At 39.0% G+C, this 24,096-nt stretch overlaps 1 protein-coding gene across 3 annotated transcripts in view; it reads left to right on the top strand.

Annotated features, from left to right (window-relative positions):
• Positions 1–24,096, top strand: part of MLLT3 (MLLT3 super elongation complex subunit) — a 116,740-nt gene that overhangs the window by 51,539 nt on the left and 41,105 nt on the right. Inside the window, exons 3-5 of one of the 3 annotated variants that reach the window (XM_084225345.1) lie at positions 3,368–3,450; positions 8,226–8,369; positions 20,371–20,490. In XM_084225345.1, coding sequence (XP_084081471.1) covers positions 3,368–3,450; positions 8,226–8,369; positions 20,371–20,490 — 347 coding nt within the window. The remainder of the gene's footprint in view (positions 1–3,367; positions 3,451–8,225; positions 8,370–20,370; positions 20,491–24,096) is intronic. The other 2 variants (XM_084225347.1, XM_084225346.1) reach the window with 2 other exon arrangements.

Here is a 24,096-nt window from a genome sequence, read left to right as displayed (position 1 = left end):
GCTGAATATTTAAAGCTGACTTATTGTTGCAGGAGGGATTTGGTATCACAGTCTGCCTTCCTTTGAAAATAAATGCTACCCTTTGGTTTTGAGACTTCTTTTAAGGAAGGTGGTGTTAAATAGATGAAATAGTGGGTCAGAGTGTGACCAGTATGAGCAAATAATGGGTAAATATCTATAAAACAGTAGTACAAAAATCCTTATTGTTAAACCAGTTCTCTTTAAGAAGGTATCACTTCTTACAGGCACCCACTTGGAGTATCCTGCAGGATGCATAAAATATGTGTGAATTCTTGCAGACTTTATTGTGCATCATCCTGATGTTGTGTTGAAATCTGCTTGAAGGGGAGCTTCTGCGTTTACTTGTTCATTCTGACTGTATTTTTAATAGAGAAAAAATCTCTTCATAATGATGTGTTCAACAGTGTTAAACTGGCAAGTGAATCTCATGTTAAAGCTTTTAAGAAAGATAGCTTTAACTAGAATTTTGTTATTATTACGTCAAAAGGCTTCAGTGTTAGTAAAATGTGTCATTGTGGCTTGATTGCATCTGTTCCTTCAGTGTCAGCTAATGTCTGATGCAACACATGGGAATGCATTTGTGAAAGAAAAAGTAGTGCTTCACTTGCAGAATTAAGAAATAAATCATGTGAGATAAATGATTTCAGCAATTTATGTGAGCTGTAGAGAAGTTGTATTCTCCTGATAGAACAGGGGACAGGTAATCATCAATGCTTGTTCTGACTTTCTGTGATCTTGGCTGACTCATTCTGCAGGCATTATCAAAAGTTTGTTGGTCTACGTTTGCAATTTGCTTTTGTTTCCTCTTTGCCTTTTTCACTACAGGTTTGGAATTTTTTCCCCTCTTCTCCTCTCCTGAGCAGTTTTGGTTTTGTTGTTTGTTTTCTTACTTCCCTTTCTGTGGTTTACTTAACTCTTTCCACTTCTCTTTTCTCTGCTCAGCATACCTTGCTAGGATGATTTCCTGTTGGCACATGTCACTGCAGCCCTGGTTGCTCCTTTTGACAGTTCAATAAGACAAAAAGAGCTTAGCCCAGGAAGTGCTGTTTCAGAGTGCATGGAAATGCCATTTCTGTCAGTTTGTTCTGTCACTGGTGGCTTCCACAAAAAATGCAAGAAAAATGTAATAGCTGCAGTCTGCACATACATGATAGCCCTGAGCTTTGCTCAGTCACGTCTGTTTCTCTTCAGGAAGGTTTCATTAACAAGTCTAGAATTTTCCTTGTGTTAAAAGCCCATCTTTCAGTTTGGGAAACTACATTGGGGAACCCAAAGTAGTTTCCAGATGATTGTTCTGCAGCCCATTATCCAGGCTTTATCAAAACTCGGATCTGTTAGAGACTCTTTGAAGAATCATGTGACTTTGATAAGGTACTATTCAGCATGGCAAGCAGCTGTGTAAATCTGCAGGGAGACCTTCATGAGGGATGCAATGAAAAATATTTATGCTAATAAGGTTTTCTGCACCAATTAAGTTCTCAGGAAGAAGTTGATGGGATGTTTGTGACATCACAAATATGTAGTCTGAAATCACTGTTTCTAAAGCCTCTGCATTTCTATCTGATCTGTATAATCTTTCCCCATTTTTGTAAAATGGATTTCAATCTTCTGTGTGTGATCATTCAAAAAATATTGTGAAGGCTTTCTCCTCAAGTTGTCTGCTGAAGGCAGAGGAGGAGCAGGAACACTCCTTTGTCATTGACTGAAAAATTGCCAATACATATTGCTGTAACCTCTGTGCTTAACTAGGACTATTATATTTACATTTTTTCAAATGCTGGCAAGTCTTCTTAGGAGAAGATATGCCAATATAAAGTGAAATACTACTTCTGAGAGGTTCTTCCAGTTTCCAACTGAAGACCTTGGTCTGAAACCGTCTCTTAGATTTGACCAATCATCTTAATGCTTTTTTTCAAAACCTTTCAAATCCCACTTTACAAACCATAGCGCCTCTGTTTTTTGGGGCTTTTTTTTTTCTGCCAGGAGAAACAACTTCTGTAGCTTCAAGAGAACAGTGTTGCAGAACTGTGTGTAAAAGAGATTGTTCCTGCTATTTTTCCCTCCTTTTCCCTTTTTGTTGACTTTGTGTAGTGATAGCCAACTGCAGTAGGTGAGCAAGGACTTGTGATCTCCCAAACCCTTGAGAGGTTTGGTGCTAGCAAAAAGGAGAATGGCGAGGTAGTAGTAGTAGAAAATTCTGCTGTGTTTGTTTATTTGGGGATTAACCAAGCTTGCATGTCCTCAGAGAGCTTCAGTACTGACTGTACTATTGGGAATGTAAGAGTGTTTATGTTCCTGGGTGTGTCTGATGGGCCTTGTCATGTTTTCAGGATGATAAAGGATTTTAAGTGCCTATCTGTGGTGCTTTGCTAAAAAGAACAATTTTGGTAATCAGGCCCTGTACAGTTAATTGCAATACATTCTTTCTGTAAACTACCAGGCAATTCTGAAAGGAGTATATGTCTGAGCAAGTTGTGATTCATCTGATAGTTAGATTTTTTCCCAGTCAGCTAGGTTCACAGAGCTAGAGGAGATGCTTTTGAGGAAGTCAGCCTTTTGTGTTATTAACTGCATCATTCTGCCAGCCTACAGTGGAGAAACTTCAGTGTGATGGTAGTGCCATAGACATGACTTTTCATACATAGCATGTCATACACGCAGCATTTGGAAGCATCTGAGTTGATGCTGCAGTTAGATACATGACTTCTCAAGCTTAGCCTCCCTTTGTGCTAATGTGTTACATAGACTTGAGTTCTGAGACTCAAGACAACGAGACTGCCATGCAATCAAATAGGAGAAGGCAGAGATGGCTTCTGTTCCAAGTTCTGTAACAACCTACTTTTTCTCACTGACTGGAGTTGACAGCTAGTACCATTTTCTTCATAGATCTGCTATTTAGTACTGTGGGAACTCAAAGTAGCTAAAAACCTTTGCATTAAACTGAGAACTTGAAGAAAAAGATTGTATTATGGCTAATAATATGCACACTATTGTTATAGAAGTCTGAATCCTTTAAAGAAAATCTGGATATTATTTAAACATAATACTATTGATAACCTTCCTCATGTTCTTCACTATATGAAGTGCTGTGTTATGTCCCCCCTTTCCCAATAATAAAGTTTTCAAATTTGAGAGAAATTTCCTATCCATAAAGTGGAGGTTTTATGCAGGCGAGAAAAATTTGCCTGCAAAATTCAGGTTTAGTTGTGCGCAGATATATCCTACTCTGTGTGTGCAGTTTTTTGACAGTGCCACATAGAACTATTGTCACAGATTTACTCATGTGATTTGCTTATGAATTTCAGATTTTTTTTTTTGTTAAATACTGTTTTTTTCTCCATTTCAGTGTGCAAGGACCCACCCTACAAAGTTGAAGAATCTGGATATGCTGGTTTCATTTTACCAATTGAGGTTTACTTCAAAAACAAGGTATGGAATTTCATGTTTTTCATGAGAAAAAAAATCATGTTGAAGTGAGGGTTTTTTTAAGTTTTGAACTTCAGCTTGTAAACTTGGTTAAGAATTATATTTAAAGCTATCTTTATCAATGCTGTTCCTCAAGCCAGTATTACTGTAACATGTAGAAATGTGTAATTGTGTTTCACAGAATCACAGAATGAGTCAGGTTGGAAGGGACCACAGGGTGTTATCTGGTTCAATGTCCCTGCTCAATCAAGGTCATCCCAGAACAGATGGCACAGAATTGTGTCCAGACAGTTCTTGAATATCCCTAATGAGAGAGACTCTATGACCTCTCTGGGCAATCTGTTCTAGTGCTTGATCACTGCATGTTAAAGAATCTCTTCCTCATGTTCAGGTGCAACTTCCTGTGCATCAGTTTGTGCCTGTTGACTCTTGTACTATTGCTTGGCGTGACCAAACAGGGCCTGGATCCATCATCTGACACCCTCCCTTTGCATACTTGTTAACAGTAAGGTCCCTCACAGTCATCTCTTCTCAAGGCTGAGCAGACCCAATTCTTTCCGCTTTTTCTTCTAAAAGAGGTTCCCTCATCATTTTTGTCACCCTGTGCTGGACCTTCTCCAACAGCTCCATATCTCTCTTGTCCTGAGGAGCCCAGAGCTGGACATAGCACTCAAGATATGCCTCACCAGGGCTGAGTAGAGGGCCAGGATCACTCCCCCAGCCTGCTGGCAGTGCTCTTCCCAGCGCACCCCAGGACACCATTGCCCTCCTTGGCCCCAGGACACACTGCTGGCTCATGGACAGCTCGCTGTCCGCCAGGAGCCCCAGGTCCTTCTCCTCAGAGCTGCTTTCCAGCAGAGCAGAGCCCAGCCTGTGCCGGTGCCCAGGGTTCTTCCCCCCAGGTGCAGGACCCTGCCTGTGCCTTGGCTGAGTTTCAGACAGTTCTTCTCTGCCCCTCTCTCCCCCCTCTGCAGGGCAGCACGGCCCTCTGGGCTATCGGCCACTGCTCCCAGCTCTGTGTCATCAGTGAGCTTGCTGAGGGACACCTGCCCCTTCATCCGAGGCACTGATGGAGAAGTTAAACAATATTGCACCCAATACAGACTACTGGTGAACAGTATTTAGTAGATAACTCTGCGAAATTAAAATTGCCCTACTGAAAAAGAAAAGTGTAATATAATTATTGAGAAGAATTACTAGCCCTGCTAAAAAGTGGGCAGACTAACTAATGCTTACAGAGTCACTTAAACTTGAAGAAAGGACACCAGTCTTGATTATGATGATTACACAATGAACTCATTGCTCTATTTGAGTATTACATTGTTCTATTTAGTACTAAAAATCTTTATAATTGGTTCAGGTTTTGATCTTTCAAAACAGTCTTTTTTTAATCTTGCATCCTTTGTCTGTTAAAAAACGTTTATTTAGACTGCGTGTGAGTACTCATTATATTCAACATTGCCAGGCTCAAGCCAAATCCAGTGCCATTCTGCAAAACTTATGCTATTGTGATACCTCACATTCTAAGTAATTGCTGCACTTATTGTGAATCTCTCAAATAGCAAATACAGAGGTTTTTTAATTGTACATAGTGGGGCCTGCATTATTAATAACTAGTACAGATAAAAAGAAAGAAAGAACTGGATTTGTGTGAAATTAAAGAGCATAATCTTGGAAAGTTTAATGCACACTAACTTAATATCCAGAGTTATTCAGGTTCCCTTTATATGTCATGTGCCTTGGAGCTGTTATGGTACTTGACATGATTCAAAGATACCTATGTGTTTATTTTATATTATCAAGATGCAGTTTGAAATTATTATTTTAATCAAGTCAAAATTATATCTTTACTGTGTTGAATGCTTTGTAAAAGACTAAAAGAGAAAGAAAATAGAAATGCATTGTAAAAGACTTTTTCTGGAACCCTGATGACTTAAAATTTCTTTTGGTGTTAGCTATGTGTGCCTTCGAGTATGTATTCCAGTATTTTTATCTTTCACAGAAAGCCCTGTTAAGGTGTGAGGTGTGGGTAATTCTTTTCAGGCACTTTGGAAGTTATAAGTTTTGAATAGGTAATTCTGATATGTTCCCTGTATCAATCTGTGAAGAGCAGGTCTTGATTTATCATGTTTGCTGTTGGAAATGAAACAGAATTGGCTCAGTGAGTTGATCAGACTTTTTGGTATGCTTTTTAGCCCTTTTTCTATTAGGGAAACTGTTTTGATTCATTTAGAAAATCTAATGAATATCAGCCCAGTCTCTTCAGCTCATCTATTTAATGCTCATCCCACAGACAAAGCAGAAGACAGTGGGTGAATCACTGAGCATATCTACAGAAAGCTTCCCACCCAATACTTCTCTTTTTGTTTTCCACTAGACTTTGTGGCTGCTTTTTCTGACTGTGGAGACTGCAAGTCTCCCGTGTTCCCCAGCAGTTGTGGCTTAGACTGAGATAAAGAGGGCAGCAGTGATTACAACTTGCCTTACCCTCAAGCAACATGTGGAATTAGGAAGTTTGCAAACATCCCTCACCCCTTGTTGGTGTCATGTAATACAACAAACAGCAGTTGGACTGTGAGTCAGCTAGTCTGTCACACAGCTGCAGCAGCATGCACTTCCCTGTGGTGGGTGCAATACAAAGGAAGAGTAGCACAAAAATTGAGCTGGCAAATTACTACTTTCTCCTGCCTCAGCTGTTCTTTTCCCCCTAAGGCAGTTCACAGGTACTCCAATACAGAAAAAGAAGATATAGACAGAAGGAGGAAGAAGAGACATACCGTCATCATTTATTAAAGGTAGACAGCTGCTGAATTTCTGATTCAGAAAATACTCTCATGGATAGAGAAAGGAGGGGTGCAGGAAACTACTTGGACAACAGAGGATCCTGTTCAAAGGACTAAACAGAAATTGGTGAAAAATTTAATAGGTATTTCGCTATGACAGAAAAAATATTCCAAGCTTTAAAGAGTTACAGAAGTTACAACCAACCTCTGCTCCCAAATTCAGCAACAGCAGGCTATGGTTGTTAGTCACTGAAACAAAGTCCTTAAAAATGCTTTTAGGTCAAAGACTCCTACTGTGGAAAATGCAGTTCATATAGGATGCAGTTCATAAGGCTCATAAACTGCAGCACATTCTATCTCCCCATTTTGAAATAATGGCAGTGCAGTGGTACTGATGGACATTTGTGTAATAAGTCTGCTTTTTATTCACTGGTTATGTTCATCTGACTTTCCACAAAATTGTTCGAAGACTACTGTTCTTGAATTATTACAGCTTGGCTTTTATGGCAGAGCTGCTGGTACCAACGTGTTGCCTATAGCAACATTGCAGTTTTCTAAGCAGATACGGGAATAAATTGCTTCAATTTTTTTCTGCATGAAATCATGTTAATATTTCTAACCACGAGAAGTATCATCCATGTTTGCCTTTGAAAATGACATCATTTATTTCTATGAACTGTGTCAGAACTGTGAAAAGAATTCATCTAGGGAACTGCTTTCTTTTGTCTTCAGAAACAGACAACTTTAGGTCTCCTTTTATTGTTTCTGCTCTAAGTCTAGAGATGGGACAGATTAGGATATCTCTTGGCTGTGTTTGAAACCTCTGAGTTTTTCAAAATAACTGAGATTTCTATGTTTTCTGTTCATCCCATACTTGGAATCCTAACTCAAAATTCAGCATGGTTAATGGTTAAAGCATCTGTCACTGTAGGAGGTAGATACATGTACATGAAGAACATGTATTTTAATTTCATGCAGTGTTGGATATGTGCTAAGGTTTTGCTGTATCTCTTTCTTCCCTTCCCTCGTGGTTCCCTTTTTACTGAAACTTTTTTTCAAGTCGACATTTTTTTTATTCTTTCCTAAGGCTTGATTTGGTGACTTCCATTGCACATCAGGACCGTTGGAGGAAGGGCTGCTCAATAGCATCTTTAAAAAGCACTTAGTGCACATACAGCTTCTAGAAGGGACTGTGCAAATATGTAACACAAAATGGGCTTAGTTTGTAATACCAGTTAGAAGATACTGAAGTCTCTTTGATGCAACCACTGTCCTTTTTCAGCTGAGCCTTTCCCAGCTCACTGGAGCATTAGTAATTTCTTCTGAGATAAATTTGCCTTTTATGTTTTTTCTCTTTCTGTATTGGTACAGGGAACATTCAATTTCATTTTTTCACTGCAGTGGCAGAGAATTTTAATTGCTTGAAAGTTCTGGTGAAACACTTGAAATCTTTCTGACCCCACTTGTTCAAGACAATGAAGTTTCTTTAAGAAATAAGCAGACCCCGTAAGTAGGAGATCAAATGTAGTTGGCTGCAGCAGCTTCATAATTACCCCTTTCTATAACTTGTGAAGAAATCAGTTGTTTATCTGCAGTGGAGAAATTTGTGTTCAAAACTTACTACACTGTGTTCAGTACTCTCTAGGGCTCAGAAATGTAATTGTGTTTTTGACTGAGTTACCTTGTGTCAGCTGAACCATAATACTTGTCTATGTACCTATCTGTAGCCTGGGCCAAACATGACTAAAGTGTCAAACAAGCCTTGTCAGGATTTCATGATATTCATGCATTTTGCCTTGTGTTATCATGGTCTGATAGGAGCTTCTCTGTTTTACTGTAGCTCACCTGACATTTGGTAAATTCTGTGGGTGTCTGAGAACACAGAGAATGGTTTAAAATAATTTAATTTTAATTGACAGTCTTTATGTAGCCTTTGTTTTCAACTTAGTTAGTTTTGGTGCTAGATGTTTCTATCTGGTTATTTTCAACCCTCAGGAAGAGCCTAAGAAAGTTCGATTTGACTATGACTTATTCCTGCACCTTGAAGGCCACCCACCTGTAAATCACCTCCGCTGTGAAAAGCTCACATTCAACAACCCGACGGAGGAATTCAGAAGAAAGCTGCTAAAGGCAGGAGGGGTGAGTCCTGCACCCGTGTCAAAAGCCATGACAATAAAGATGTTGCTGCTTGTTGCTGGTGCATGATTAGTATAATGAGAAAGATTGACCTAACAGTGAAATTAAGTGAAGTGGTTTTGTGATTAACTTCATACACAAGCTTGGTACGTGTCTTTAAGTGGAATGGGTGAACAAATGAGCATGTGCGTTCTTTAAATACATCACAGTGTGATGGAAGTAATAAGAAAATAAAATGTCTTTCAATGAAAGAGGTTCTATACTTCCATATTAAGTAAAATAAATTCAGTAGTTATAAGGTAGAACAAGTCAAAAGTCTAACTATAAACAAACATACTTAAATCTGTGTAATATGTCGCACAGCCTGCATCAGAAAAATGTTCTGACATCTTTATGTGTTGCCAGAAGTAAGTGATGTGAAAAAGCCAAAAGGAAGTTTGCCCATTTGGAGGGATGAGAGGGCCCAAAAGGCCAAACCTTTAGGTTTATGCTTTGTCTGTGAAACTGTTCTGCTGTATTTCACACAATGACAGTGTAATTCATTTTGTCAGGGACAATCAGAGGCTCAGCCATGAGGTCTGCTCAGGACTTGACCCCTCCTTGCTGGGGTGTGAAGCTCTCCCTGGGCGCTGCTCCGCTGCTGGGCCATCTCCATGGGCCCCAGCCTCTCTTGTATCAGGCGGGGCTGCTGCCTCTTGCTCCTTCCACACAACACTGTCTCCTCTGTTCCCTCTGATCACTGCCATGCTGATGGGAGGCAATGGAGGAGCTCAGGCTCTCCTTGGATGCCTCTGAAGCTGTCCTTCCTTCCACCTGAGCCAGCCCTGGGCCTGTACCTGCTTCTCGCTGCGGGCTCCAGCCCCATGGCCTCAGTTACCTCCTCTCACCTCACACCATTTTGTTGGTGGTGTTTGTGTTAAGAGATCCACACTGTAGGCAGTATGTAGATAGGGTTTGACAAAAGCCAAGCACGGGATGTAGTCCTGACCCTCCCCTGGCTCCCAGGGCCGTGCCCACCTCACAAGACTGGGACGCTGGTAGCCATTGTTGCTGCCCGGGCCCTGGCTCGGCTCACCGCCCGCCCAGGCTGTGTTACAGCCCTCGCCTCCTGCCTGCAGGGCTCTGCCTTGCTGGGCAGCTCTTGGTATTTGTCCTCATTTTATCTCTTGTGGCTGCTAGTAGTCTGTTCTTCCAGACTGCCTGGGTCCCTTCTGCAAGCCCTGCTTGCTGTGAACTCTCAGGTGCTTCACTTCCCAGTTGACTGTTACTTGCAGACTTCGTGAGTGTATTTTGCCTCCTTTACCACGTCACTGATAGAGATGTTGAGAAAGCCTTCATGCTGTGAAATTTTAAGTGTTAATGCCAGCCCCTGTCTTTATTTTGAACTAGCCATAACAAAAGTGAGTAACCTTTTTTGGTACCTTTAGACAATAGTAGGTTTTGAGCTGGAGATAAGAAGGAGCGAGTGTGAGAATCTTCAGTCTGCTCAAGAGAATCTTTGAAAAAAAAAAAGCAAAACCAAGTAGCACAGGTCTGAAAGAACAGAACAGTTACAACTGTAGTTACATTGACATAGAAGCATGTGCAGTGTTTTCTGTTTGCATTTATAAGGTGCAAGAGGCTTTTTAGTGTGTTTGCAAATAAAACATCGAGATTGTATTCTGGAAAATTTCATGAGCCATTGCTTTAATATTTGTTAACAACAGGCTGGATAAGATTGACAGATTTTAACCACAAGCATAATAAATTTGTATAATGCCAGCAGAGAATTTGGAGTTGAGGTGTAAAGGTTAAAAAGGTTAAAATAAATAAATTAAATAAAGAAATCCTTTTTATTGCTAGTTTTCTGAGCCTTTTAATTTTAGGTTTCTTAAGTTAACAAAAGCAAGAATGTTGTGAATGTTGTTTGTGATCAACAAAATGTGGCATGTTTGATCAAATTCTTTCCCTGAATGTAGGGAATGACCAGTATGGTCATTCTTAAAAAGCATAGCTTCATTGTTTTTTGTCTTCTGGATGCTTCAGACTGCATAGCTTTTTCTTTTTCTCCATTTCCCCAATTTCTTTCCAAGAAATTAATACCTTCTAATGAAGTGATCAATTTCTGCATCCATCTGTAGACTTTTTGACCTGGGAGTTTATCTGATCAGCTTGGCAGAAATAATGTAATAGTATTCTGTCTGGCTTGTTCCTAAAAGTTTCTCTGAAGAGCTTACATCTCCTGGTGTTGAAAAGCCCATTACACTTCATGAGATACTGGAAATAGGCTTTTTTGAATCCTGTAGAAACCCTGAAAAGCTGACTTTCTCTTCTAAGTGTGTGACTTCAGTCTGTTGTCTGTTCTACAGACGGTATTAACTCATTTGTAACTTCCATGCTTTAGGCTGAGAAAAACATTTACAGGGTAATAAAGTATGAGATGGATTTTGTACTTACAAGTAAGTCCAGACGGTTAATACTTCTAGCTTATGGCTGCATTCAAGAAAAAAAATAACAGTAAAAGATTGCTGAATTTTGATAGGGCAAGGAGTCTGGCAAAATTAAGCTCATGTCCTTCAAAATGAATGAGGTACCATATTAAAGTAGAACACTGAGTGATAGCATTGAGTACGATCCTTTAACATGGTGTACTTTTGCTTACATGCTTTTAAATAATGGTCTAAATTGGTTGATTTCTATGCACCTTGAAACCCAGATCTGATTACTTTTCCTCCGTTTTTACATTAACTGACTGATGTGAACTACAAAACATGATTATTTCTTATTTGCATAAACATATACGTATTACAAATAGTATTTCCTTCTGGAGGGAGAAGTTTAGACTCACCTGGTGCCTGTGTGCTGCCATATTCAGTGTAGTATTACCTCTATATTTGTCTTTTGCTGCAGATTCCTTGAATTATCTCCTCGATGCCCCTCACTCCCCCTTTCTGTTACGCATGCATATACCTTGTGGCCTCCCAAACATGAAGCCAAGGTTATTTGCTACAGCCACTGTTCTTCTACCTTTCAGGCTAAGAAAGTTTTGTTACCCTTCTCCATCCTTCATGTCCAGTAAGGTCTGACTGGCTGTCATGTAGCTCACTGAGAGAGTAAGAATAGCACTGGGATACCACAAGTGATTTAAAAGTCAGAACTCAACTGTAATATGGTTTTGCCGCTGTGGCACTTAAGTTAGACAAACAGGCCATTTAGGGTAGTACCAATCATATAGATTAGCTCTGTGGAATATTTGTATCTTAACATTTTATTTGATACCACCAGAATTGAAGCATAAATGTGCAGCCTGTCTTCATTATTGGGAGTTCACCAATTTGCTGATTTCTTTTCCAAGAGGCAGTTACATTTTCAGAGCTTAGAAGAAAGATTTGATTTAGCGTCAGAGATTATATAATCAAGAACGTAAATAGAAACCTTTGGTTCTATCTTAGGCTATATCCAACTGGCAAAATACCACCTTCAAAAATATATTTTTTGCACTGAACTTTCTGCAGCCCCTTGGAAAGATTTAGTTAGGCTCAAATCTATCTCCACCGTTCACCTATTTTCAGTTGGCTTATTCTAGTAATTAAAAAAAAGAAATAAAAATTTTCCAAAATCACTGGAGAAATTAAACAAAACCATACATTGTTTAGGTTCTATACTTGTGTGTGTGTATATATATATATATGTTCTGAATGACATTCCTTTTGCAAGGGCTTGCTGTGCAAATGATGCCACTGAGAATTTTCTGTACCACTTACTCAGTGTAGTACCTCATCATCTGTAGCTACCAGGTATACATGTATACCCATATGAATTAGCAGCCTGTTGCTTGAAATCCCCAAGGATACGCTGGATACAGGTGACTACTTTTAATTGATCCGTGTCTTACCCAGGAAGTTATCAAGCTACTAGAAGTAAAAGAACTATGTGCATGCAGTTTCCTACACAGCCTTTCCTTTAGGCACAGCATGAAATTATGCCTGAGCAGGTGCAGTAGGATTAAAGTTTTGATCATGTAAACACCAGTAAGTGTTGAGCCTTATGAGGTTGTTCCTTCCTAGATTTTTCAGTCGCCTTTTGTGATCAGTTTCAGCCTCAAAACATGCAAGACCCTGAGGAAAAGGGTTGGCACAGGGATTGCTGCATATGGATTTAAGAAGAAAACTGACACTGAGAAATGATAGTGATTGAGAAAAATCTTCAAATTTGAAGTAGATTTTGGATGCTGAATCCCATGGAAAACCCAAATAGAGTCTGATTCCATTTATGTATTTTTTACTGTCAGTAGCATTGGTTCTATTGCTTTTTTGGCTTGCATGTTTTTCAATTGCAAGAAAAAATTGAATATTACACCTAGTCTGTTTAGTGAGCTAGTAAAACTTAAATTAATTTTAAAGATGCTGAATGATAGCTGCCTAACATTTTAGAATCAAATCTGTCCATTGGAAAAAAAGATTTGCTCAGGCATCACTTGTTTGAATATGATGTTACAAATAACTTAATTTCAATTCTTGCAGAAAAAAGTAATGAAAATATTTTCAGCTTGATACTGCCCTCTCATAACTGCAAATGCATAAATAAAAATATTTGTATTGTTTTGCAAAATTAATTGAAAGTTAAACATTTCCTCCTTTTTGGCAGGAGACTCAAAATTAGTTGTTTAATCCAGGAGTATCTAGACAAAATTTAATAGCTGACTTTTCTTTCCTGAAAGGAAAAGACTTTTCTCTGCCCCTTAGAGAGCGGTTAACACTGTGGGCAAACATAGTAAAATTCACTGCTTTATTACAAATGCAAAAGGCTGTTAATGGTCTGAGGTTTCATGCTTAGAGAATGCAAGAAGTAGGTCACTTTTAGAGTAGAAATGATTCTGTTTAGCAACAGATAAGTCCTTTGTTGTTGCTTTCTATAAAATTTGTTAGGAAATGTAAGAGCACTGCTTCTGTAACAAGACAGCTCTTTTCTTAAAGACAGTTAATCTGTTAATGAGTGAGAGAGACAAAGACTTACTATGAGAGGGATGCAATTTTTAGAGAAAATTATCAAGGTAAAAATGTAGGTTTTGCCAAAACCCTCTGCATTCTGTTGTTTGAGGTTTTTTCATATCTTTGTGGTTTTATGGTTTAACGTTTGAGAAATGTCTTTTCAGTCAGTTGAGATGTCTACATAGTGTCAGTTTTAAAACCTATCTTCATAATCCATGTAATGAAGATGAAATTGTGGGGATTTCCCTCTTTTCTCCATCCTCCCTATTTCCTGGCAAATTCCTCTGTATCAGTTGGACTAGTTGGCTTCTACCCAGAACCAGCCTTAGGTATAATGCTGCTCTAGGGAAGGGATTATCATTAATCTTGTGCTTTTTATATTTAAGTAATTGAATTTTCTTGAGCTACATATTACTTTACTTTCAGACAAAGTAAAATTTTAGTTTTTCTAAAAATATTTGTTAAAATATAAATAATAGTTGTTCAGGATGGCTGTATTTTTTAGCTAATGATTTATATTTAGGAACTTCACCCTAAATGGGACTTGTATTACTGCCAGGTTTTTTCTTAGCAGTGTGTTATCCTCTGGAATTTTGAAATATAGGTCCACATACCCTCCGTTGTGTAGCTCATACTGGGGTCCATACTGTTTTTTCATCATTATGATTTTAGCTGTTAGTGTTGCAGTGGTCATTTAAAGTCATTACTACTTTCCCCCAATATTTCAGGTGTACTCTTTAATGTTGAAAGAAGTGATGTGTAGGAACCTGTTCATCACTGTTAAATGATACAGGATGTGGCAACCCAGAGCCAAAGAGGTCCAGCTGTCTGATGAGTATAATTCATGATGAGTGATGCAGAAATCTTGTAGTAATGATTCATTTTTCCCAGAATTCTAGCAGGTATCTTGTAGCTTTTACTGAACGTGTTGTTGGAAATTTTCTGCAGCACACTGTGGTAAAGCTCACCACCTGTTCTGAATATGCTGTACAAAGGTGTTCTTTGATGAGCAGCTCAATCAAAGTAAATGAAACTGCAACAGGTGGGTTAGTGTGGATCTGATTATTGCAGCTTTATTGATGGCCTCCTTTCATTCAGGAAAATGAAAAACTAGGAGACAGACAACAGATTTTTGATAGTGGCTCATTCACTTGCAGGAATTCTAATGTGGATTAATAAGGAAATTGTGCTGGTCTGGACCTGTGCCAGCTCACAGTTCCTGACTGAGTAAATATATATGGCTGGTGGTAGATCTGTGACTCCTGTGTGTCAGTGTTGGCACAATCATAGAATAGTTTCAGTTGGAAGGTACCTTTACAGGTTATCTAGTGGGCAGGGACATCTCCAACTAGACCATGCTGCTCAGAGTCCCATCCACCTGACACCTTCGGTGTTCCCAGGGATGGGGTGTCCACTACATCTCAGTGCAGTGTGTTCCAGTGGTTCACTACCCTCATTGTAAAAAATGTCCTTGTTATAGCTCATCTAAATTTACCCTATTTAAGTTTCCAACTACTATCCCTTGTCCTGTTGCAACAGGCCTTGCTAAAAAGTCGTTCTCCAGTTCTCATGTAGCCCTCCTTTAGGTACTGAAAGACTGCTGTAAACTCTTCCCAGAGCTTCTCTTCTCCAAGCTGAACAGCCCCAACTCTTCAGCCTGTCCTCATAGGAAGGGTGCTCCATTCCCCTAACCATTTTGTTGACCCTCCTCTAGACTCTCTCCATCAGTTCCACGTCCTTCCTGTGCTGTGACCCCAGAGCTGATGCAGCCCTGCAGGTGGGCTCTGACCAGAGCAGAGCAGAGGGGCAGAATCCCCTCCCTGGCCCTGCTGCCCACCCTGCTCTGGATGCAGCCCAGGACACGTTTGGCTCTCTGGGCTGGCAGTGCCCATGGCTGGGTCATGTCCAGCCTCTCACCCACCAGCACCCCCAAGTCCTTCTTGGCAGGGCTGCTCTGATCTCTCCATCTGTTTGTCCTGCAGCCTAGACTGGTACTAGAGGTTACCCCGGCCCAGATGCAGCACCTTGCAATTGTGTGCATTTGTAGTAATGGACAATAAAAGATCAGCTTTTCGTGGAACATTTTAAGATTGTTCCACATTCCTCATGTTATAAGGATATGAAAAGCAAGGTTTTGTTTTGAAAGTGAGTTTTTCTTGTTGGGTACCACAGGTACTCCAAGTTGTCAAGCAAGCATGTATTGGTAGATAAATGTTGACTCCAAAATGTCAGTTTTTTCTTTTTTGCAAGGAAACTTCAGAATCAATCATTAGTAGGTTTAGTACAAATCATTGTAATTCACTAGGTATGGCAATTTCATAATTTTCCCCTAATTGCTGGAAGACAAATAGTGGAGGAGGCATCCTTATTATGTTATGATAATTTGTAGTGAACAGTTGTTCCCTGATCCATTCCTTTTTTCAGAAGTGCATGGAACTACTTTAATTAAATGCATGGCAGTTTTTCTTTCCTTAGCATTCAGTTGTCTTGAGTAGCAGATTGGAATGTCCTTAGAAATACCCAGAGAGAAACTTTGCACAAGGGAAGGTATTGTTAGGATAAGGAAGAATGGCTTCAAACTGAAAGACAGATATTAGGAAGAAATTTTTTACTGTGGGGGTGGGGAGGCACTGGAACAAGTTGCCCAGAGAAGTTGTGGATGCCCCATTCCTTGGAGTCTGGATGGCAGTTTGAGCAACCTGATGTTGTGAAATGTGTCCTTGCCCACATCAGGGGGATTGAAACAAGATGATCTTTAATGTCCCTTCCAATCCAGACCATTTTATGCTTCTAAGATGCCAACAGCTCAGATATTATGGATACTGGTCACTTCAGGTTGATTATGCCTACCCTATAGTGTGAATATCAGTGGATCTCCTCTATGCACTGATTTTGGGGAAAAAAGCAGGTTTTTCTTTGCCCTGGCAAAGTTGTTTTTCATTTAAAGCAACTGGTAGATAAATGTTTTAAATGCAAGCTCAACAGCTGAAGGATAGTGAAGTGAGTTTTTGGTGACCTAGGGGCAGGGTATCAGTACCAGCAGAGCAGTTAGTTTATGAGAGAGGGATCAGCAGCCCCCCTCAAGGAAGTTGTGGGCTGCAGTGGAGTCATCCCTCAGCCTTCTGTTCCGTAAGCTGAACAGCTGCCTCTCACCCCACTGGTTGCCCTCCTCTGTACACACAGTAGTCTGACAATGTCCTTCTTATGCTGCAGTGCCACAGCTGCATGCAGGACTCAAGGTGAGGCCACACCAGTGCATAGTAGAGTGGGACAATCACCTCCCTTGACATGTTTTTCCCTACAGACTATTCTGCTGTTCCTGTGTTATTTGTACCCTGGTATTATATTAAACTGTGAAACCGATTGTTCTCCCTTGGCCATCTTTCTGGCCATCTTACTTATCCAGTACCAGGTATCCTAAAGCACGCTTTTTAAAAATACTTAAAATATTTGTGAACAAGCCCAAATAATGCCCTACTTTTACACACTGTATTACTGTCACTATTTGCCCCATGAAAGGCTAGCTTTGAGATTAGCTAGATCTCTGCTCTGTTAAATAAAGTCAACCAAAATCTTTATAGGAATAGCAGAACTGTAACTAGAACTTCAATATTTGCATATTAGTGAATTCAGAGTGTGGCTATATGGCTGTTTAATGACTGCTGTTGTCTCACCTTGCTTCATTGACACCAGTCAATGTCTTATTCCACCAGTCCAATGTCTTATTCTATTTCCAGTCTGGCTGATCCCACTTAGCTGTTGACTTTAGAAGAGACCAAGAAGAATTAGTCATGTTCCTGGTCTTTGTCACTGAAGTGATTCATTGTGGGTCCAGCCAAGTACCAGCTGCAGGTGTCCTTTGCTGCCTGGCTGAAGCACGGGCTACAGTCCCCCCCTCTCTTGAGCTGTATCTCTAGACAGCAAGGTAATTGCAGTGCAGGAAGGAGGAAAAAATTTTAAAAAGTGCATATAAGCTGTGCTGGAGAGTTCTTACTATGCTATCAGTGAGCTTGCTTTCTTGTGGCAGTAGTGTCTTGCTTTGGTATGCTCATTCCCACCTTTTCCATCTTTGGTGTAGCCTTGGTTTAATAGAGGCACATACACAGATATTCCCACAGTCAAGCAGTGTGTGTTACCAGTGTGGTAGAAGCAATGTGAAAATGGGGACTTAATCTGAAAGCTGGTGGAGGTACATGTGCTAGGCTGTGTTTCTGTGTATGACTAATGCCTGGACAAAGGGCAGCTACCCACTGCAGAAATTGCTGTAATTCTGTCAGCAGGGGTCTTCCAGTAAAATTAAACTGGATGTATAGTTGTCACTTCCCTCAATTTTGCTAAAATGGAAATGCATATTAATTCAAAAAGGTGTTAGTAATACAGGGACTTTCTACATAGATGATATTGACAAAGAAAACAAACATATTGGATGTTATTTAGCGCTGATATTAATGTCTTTCTTTGAGAAGTTGAAGTAATTTCTTTTTTATTTTTTTAGTGTTATGACGGACTTAGGGAGGAGCATATACTTCTGTCAGAAATCTGTTTGGAAGCAAAGTGTGTGTTTTTTATCTTAGGAGCCAAAGAGTTAATTTTACATGACTTTTTGGTCTCCTGTCATCTTTTTGTCAGCTTTAAAGATAGTATAGTCTGTAGTCTGTCTTAAATGCATGCATTGTTAATCACATTAAAATTTTGACTTTATGGTTGCTATTTTTTATAGGCTTTATGATGAAATAACATCTGCAGGATTCACTACACTGAAATTTTTAGGGTTCATGGTTTGGTATGTCCAGATTTTATTTTCTAAAACCACTACAGGATTTATTTTCTCCTGTATGTAACTAGATTTGCTGAATCAGACCTCACATGGTATTAATACTGTTCATTCCATCCCTCTAAATCTTTCTGTAGACTATCATCCTGTTTTGAAACAGTCTGTATTATGGAGACTGTTAATGGTCCAAATACTTGCCAGAAACTGAGATGTCTTAGAAGTCTATACACTTTGAAAAAAAAAATCAGCTTTCTAAGAATGCCTGTGTACAATAATGAATACATGAATATTTCTAAACGGAAATGTTTCTGAATTTTAAAAAGAAAATTTATGCAGTGGTTAAACCTCAGTGAGTTTGTTTCAATGGATCAGACTTCTATGCTTCAGGGAGAAAATGGCAACTTCCAACACAAGGAGAAAGAATTTCTGGCAGAGTTTTTGTTTTTTTGGTTTTATTTTCGGGGTAGGGGAAACCCTGATTCTCCTGACTAAGTTTTTCTTCTACATGGATATGCATCTTTTTCTCATATGAATGTATGAACAAAACTATTTTGGGCAATAAAATATCTGCTTAAACTCTGTAATTAATAAGTAACTTTGCTTTTCTGAATGACTTTGATTTTATGCAAATCATACATTCTATTAAATTTGTGGCTTTAAAAAATACTGCAGCGTTTGACTTAAAGAACAATACTATTTAACACCCATTTGACATTCTCTGTGAGAGAAAGTAATGCTAAATACATGCATTTTCTCTACCCGTTGCCCACGTTTATGGTATGCACATGTGGCTGTAGATTTTCCTGTTGGCTGATTGTTCTTTGTTAGCTTGTGCCTTCTCTTGTATTCAGCTGAGTTTAATGCAACCAAAGACCTTGGCAAATTGAGATAAAAAGGCATTTCTCCTGCTAAAGGATCACTTATTGTGATTCTCAATAGCTAATTACACTCAAAAGTGCCATGATTGCAACAAGACTGTCGTTGCTTTTGGACAGATGATTTTTCACAGCTTTGACTTTTGGCAGACTCTGGTTTAGAACAGCTTAATTGTCTTCTTCCTCTGCCTTTGGCATCTAGCTACAGTGTTGAAAACAGGCTGATAAAAAAAAAAAAATTACCTTGCCATGTCTCTTAGTATTCCCCAAGCTACTGTGTATCTTTGGAGCAAAGTGTTCTGTAACAAGATTCATTTTGAGTGGTGTTTAAATAATTAAATGTCTTTTTTTAATTGAAAGCCTGTCTTCAGGAATCTGTAGGCAATAAAATATCATCCTGACTTGGACAGGTAACATTGGAATATACATATCTATGTCCTTGATTTCCCAGTATTTTTAATGTAATGTATATGAGGCATGTGATGGGTCAGCTCATTCCTGTCCATTGAGTAAGAGGATGTTTTGGTCATCTGAAGAGGCAAGGGTAATCACATAGAATATCCACAACACCAGAGTTGCTTTGTGCACAGGAACCTTTGGGAAGGGAGAAATGTTTCCTTGCAGGTGTAGAGCTCTGCATCTTCTTTCCAGCTTTACAGAGCTTTTCAGACAGGTGAGCTGTCTCTAGCATTTGGAGCTTGAAACGATAGATAAATGAATGGCTGTGGTAGGAATCATAAAATCCGAACAGAGCAGCACTGTAGCAGAAGACAGGATCTTAACTGGGTTTCCCAGAGGTGGATGGAATAATCTTTACGTGTCAGGTGACTGCTCAGTAATAGCTGATTTACTTGTGCTTTCTGGAAATGATCTGTTTGTACTTAAGTCTTTACAATCAAGGGAGCTAGACCCTCTTAACAGCAAACTGTCCGCTTGCTTACCAGCCCCACTGTTTACTATACTCTAGATAACACAGAAGCCTAAAGTTAGAAGCTGAAATTAAAGACATACTGCTTTTACTTTAAAACCTCAATCTGTTTTTACAGTGTATCTTGTGATGGGTTAACCTTGGCTAAGCTGCTTGGTCACTCACTCTGCCTCCTCTGCCTCTCAGGAAAAGGGAGAGAGGATAGGTTGGGAAGGCTCATGGGTGAGGATGCAGGCAGAAAGATTGCTTACCAGTTAATATCATGGGAGAAAAACAGACTCTTTTTAGGGAAAATGAATTATTTATTAGTGTGATTTCATTAAACTACCCCCTCTTGAGAAGAAACATGGATATTGTTTGTTGGACTTTCATTCTCCTACCAGTGTGATTTGCTAGGCAGGTGAGACTCTGGTCTTGTTGGTAATGTTTTACTGATATGCTTTCCCTCTTACAACAGATGATGGTAATGTCAGATGGCACATCATTTTCTTCAGGGCAGAGCCTTCATCTCCCCAGCCTTCCCAGTAATTCTCTGTCTTTTTCTGAAGTGAAGAAGAAATCATCTCATGGGCCAAAGGTGAGACTTATTTTGCTAGAAGGTAGTTGAGCCAAAAGTGCTTTTCCTGATAATTGAATTAATTTAAAAAAAAAATTTCTATGTGTTTTTTGCAATGTTTTAATTGCTAGGCTAATTATAGGAGGCCTTGACACCTGTGAGAACAGGTGCTTGGTGATGTTTCTATTTTTTTATTATTTGTACAGTTGTTTTCCTCCTGTTCCAGAAGGAGTTGCAATGGTATCTTGTAGTGTTAGAGGATTACAGTGATGGAAGTGTGATCTATGGAAACATAAAGAATGTGAGATAATACGCTAATAATAATTTAATTTATTAAGCATTTTTGAGGATAATTGTGTAGCCTTGGAGCTGTGTTCTTTAGGATTTTTAGTTTTGTTTAAATTTGAGAGGTTGATTCTTTTCTAGATGTTTCAAGGAAAGCAATGTGTCATTTGTCTCGAAGACATCAAATTTTGAATCCCCAACTTAAAATGTAGTAAAAAAGTAAAGTCCAAGGAACCTCTTGAGTAATACAAATGAACCTTTCTGAAATAGCAGATAATTTCTTGACAAAATGAACTAATGGTATGGGGAAATAAAGGATCGTGTTGTTGTTTATTCATGTAAGAAATGCAATGCAGGCCTTTTCTTCATTTTGTTAAATTGTTTGGCTTTTCATTTTCTTTTGTAGTATCTTGTAGATTTGAAATATGTCACTTAGTCTTGCAGTGCATGTACTTAAAGGAGCAATACACATTTTTATTAATAACTTTAATGTTCACTCTCTGTGCTGAATCATGTATCTTGCCAGAATTGTCAGGAAATGAATTAAGGGTATGCCTAAAAAAAGCTGGTAAAAAGGGATATTTAATAAGCAAGAGCAGGCAAAAAATGTTTCTTGACGTGTCTGGTGTGCATTGTACATCAGTGCCTCACCATATCTAATGCAGGTGGTGTTGCAACATCTTAAAAATATATGGAAGTGTGGTTATTTTCCTAATGAGATGCTGAGGTATAATCTGAGGGTTAAACTGAAGGTGCTTATTTTGGCATGCTGAAATGAGTCCTTAATGCCTCAAAGGAAAGAAGCTGGGTACACCAGGTGCTGAAGCAAGGTGCTGCTGGTTACACTAGGATGTATCTCCATCTGACTGGATACCAAACATGAGTTACTCTGACACTTGACCATCTCTGATAGGGGTTCTTGAGATGCTGGTAGGTAGGTCTGTAGAGTTCATTTTCCAACCACTTCTCAAGAGTCAGCTGTAATGTTGATTTGCTCATGCCTTGCTTCCATGCCAAAGTAGGTGCACTGAGGCTTAGTTTAATAAGCAACCCAAAAACCTCTAGAAGGCCTTCAAAGAGGTACTGACATGATACTGAGTCCTGTACTAATTCTCTGCCAAGAAACCATACACTATGGTAAGTCTTGAATCTCAGTTTTTTTGTAAGCAAGTGTAAACCTGGGAAGTAATTTTTCAAACTGTATTTAGACAGTGAACTTCCATCTGATGTGGAAAATCGGCAAGTGTGGAATGTGATGGAGTGAAGGAGAGTGAAGTGTGTATTTGCTGCACTTATCCATATAAACTATTGCTTGAAATCTTTCATTTTTTGCTGAAGCAACTCCAACATCTGCAGAGAGTTCGGCCCATACCATGCAGCTATGTGAATCTAACCTGAGGAGGTTAGACATGCATCATATTTCAGGATTCCATCCCTAGAATTTTTAATAGTGGGAAGAGGTGTTTTATCAATACTGTTTTTTGTCAGTCCAAGTGGATATTTGACTTTTCCTCTACCCAGCAGTCATTGCTTCACCCTGTCCATCTTGGAACACACACTTATGAGCAGTTGTCCTTTTATCTCATAAATATCTGCCTTGCTGAGAATTATAAGCTATTATTGAGAAATGGAAACACCATTTGTTTTAGTGTAACAGTAAAGTTTGGGGTTTTTGTTACAAGTTCTTGGAGCTGAAAAGCCTTGAATTTTGGTCTTTAGTGGTTTTGTTCTGGTTGGAATGTAGGAAAGTTCCAGCCAATGTACAAATAGATTTTTGGTTTTGTCATTTGGAGTGACCCCAGTGATGGAACAACTTCAGTGTCCAGATTTCATTTAAATTCGGCTCTACAGTAAGAGCCGCAGGAAAGTCTTGATAGTTCTTGGGCATAAGTTGCTTGTTCCAGATGCAAAAGTGTATTCCAGATGTCTGTACTGGGTGACTTCGGGATTTTTCTGCTACAGCAATTGGCTTTTGATGTGCTTGGCCTAGTTTTGGTTTGTTTTGTCTGTGAATACCACAGTTTTAAGATCAATTTTAAACTTTGAGTCTGGAAAAACCAGAACCTTATGCTTATCTGTTTGCCACTGCAAAGTACCATATAAACTGTGTGGTTAGATATGAATTTAGATAACAACAATAAAACTAATGCAACAAAATGTTATTCTTGGTGTAGCATTCACTTATGTAAATAAAATACAATACAGTATGAAGTAAGAGACAACTGTCAGTTTGCTTTCTGTCATATTCTCTTCTGAAATATGTATTGAATAGAGATGTTTGTATCTCTGAAGTGATTTTTTAAAATTTAATTTAATGGAGATAGTATTAATGAGCCCCAGTATTTTGATTCCAAAACAAAGCTTTAATCTTGGAAGTACACATGTTGGGCAGAAATGGATGAAAACTTTTACTTCATGCATTTCTTCAGAGTGTAAGAGTAGCTGCAGGCTGGCTACAGATATTTGTGTTGGTCTAAATCAGTGCTATAGCTATGCCTGTTTATATTATATAAATATTACGTGCACAGAATAGAGAAGCAGTTTGGTTAAGTTTTTCAGCGGGGATGATTATGTCTTTTGCAAAGACCTGTAGTATCAGCTGTAGAGAAATGAGATTTATTTTTTAAGCAAAGAAAACAAAAGCTTTTGTTCAGAAAAAACATAAATTGTTTTATGCTCTCCCAGTTAGCCTTCACTGTTAAACCAGTGAGTTTTGTAATTCTCTATCTGCTTCTGATACTTGTGATGTCACTGATCATAACAGTTTGGTGGGCTGGGTTTTTGTGGGAAGCAGATAAACTCTTCTTCTACCCCAGAGTAATTTTGGGGGCTCTCAAAAAGTTGTGCTTTTTTTGCCCCCTGCCCCCAAATCAGCTAGTATTTCTATTCAGTAATAAACAAGTTTGTATCCAATATACATCTGAATTTGGTTGATGAAGGAATTACTTTTAGATATCTTTCTCCTCTTTTCCTCTTGAGAGCAACAGGCATATTTGTCTAATTCTAGTCAATTGGCTTATTATGAACACCTTATTTCAAAAGGCGTACATTTTTAATTAGAAGTGAAAATAATGCACATTTTTATGATCACTAGTATTAAATTTGTAGTCTAAACTCAGAGTACAGTAGACAAGGCTATGCCAATGTGCTCAATTTATTTACTCTCTAAAATATAATTAACTGCCCCTGCCTCTCTGCTTCCCCTACCCCTCCCAAGTGTTCTGTTTCTTAGTTAGGTTATTAACATGAGTTGGCAGTTGAGGTTTGCAATGGTTTCCAGAAGTTACTGCTTATTCAATCTCACATTAAAACAAATTGGGAATTCTGTTTTGTGGTGTGAAG

The sequence above is a fragment of the Fringilla coelebs genome, assembly GCF_963513975.1.
Source record: "Fringilla coelebs genome assembly, chromosome: Z".
NCBI lineage: Eukaryota > Metazoa > Chordata > Aves > Passeriformes > Fringillidae > Fringilla > Fringilla coelebs.
This window is presented reverse-complemented; position numbering and strand designations above follow the sequence as displayed.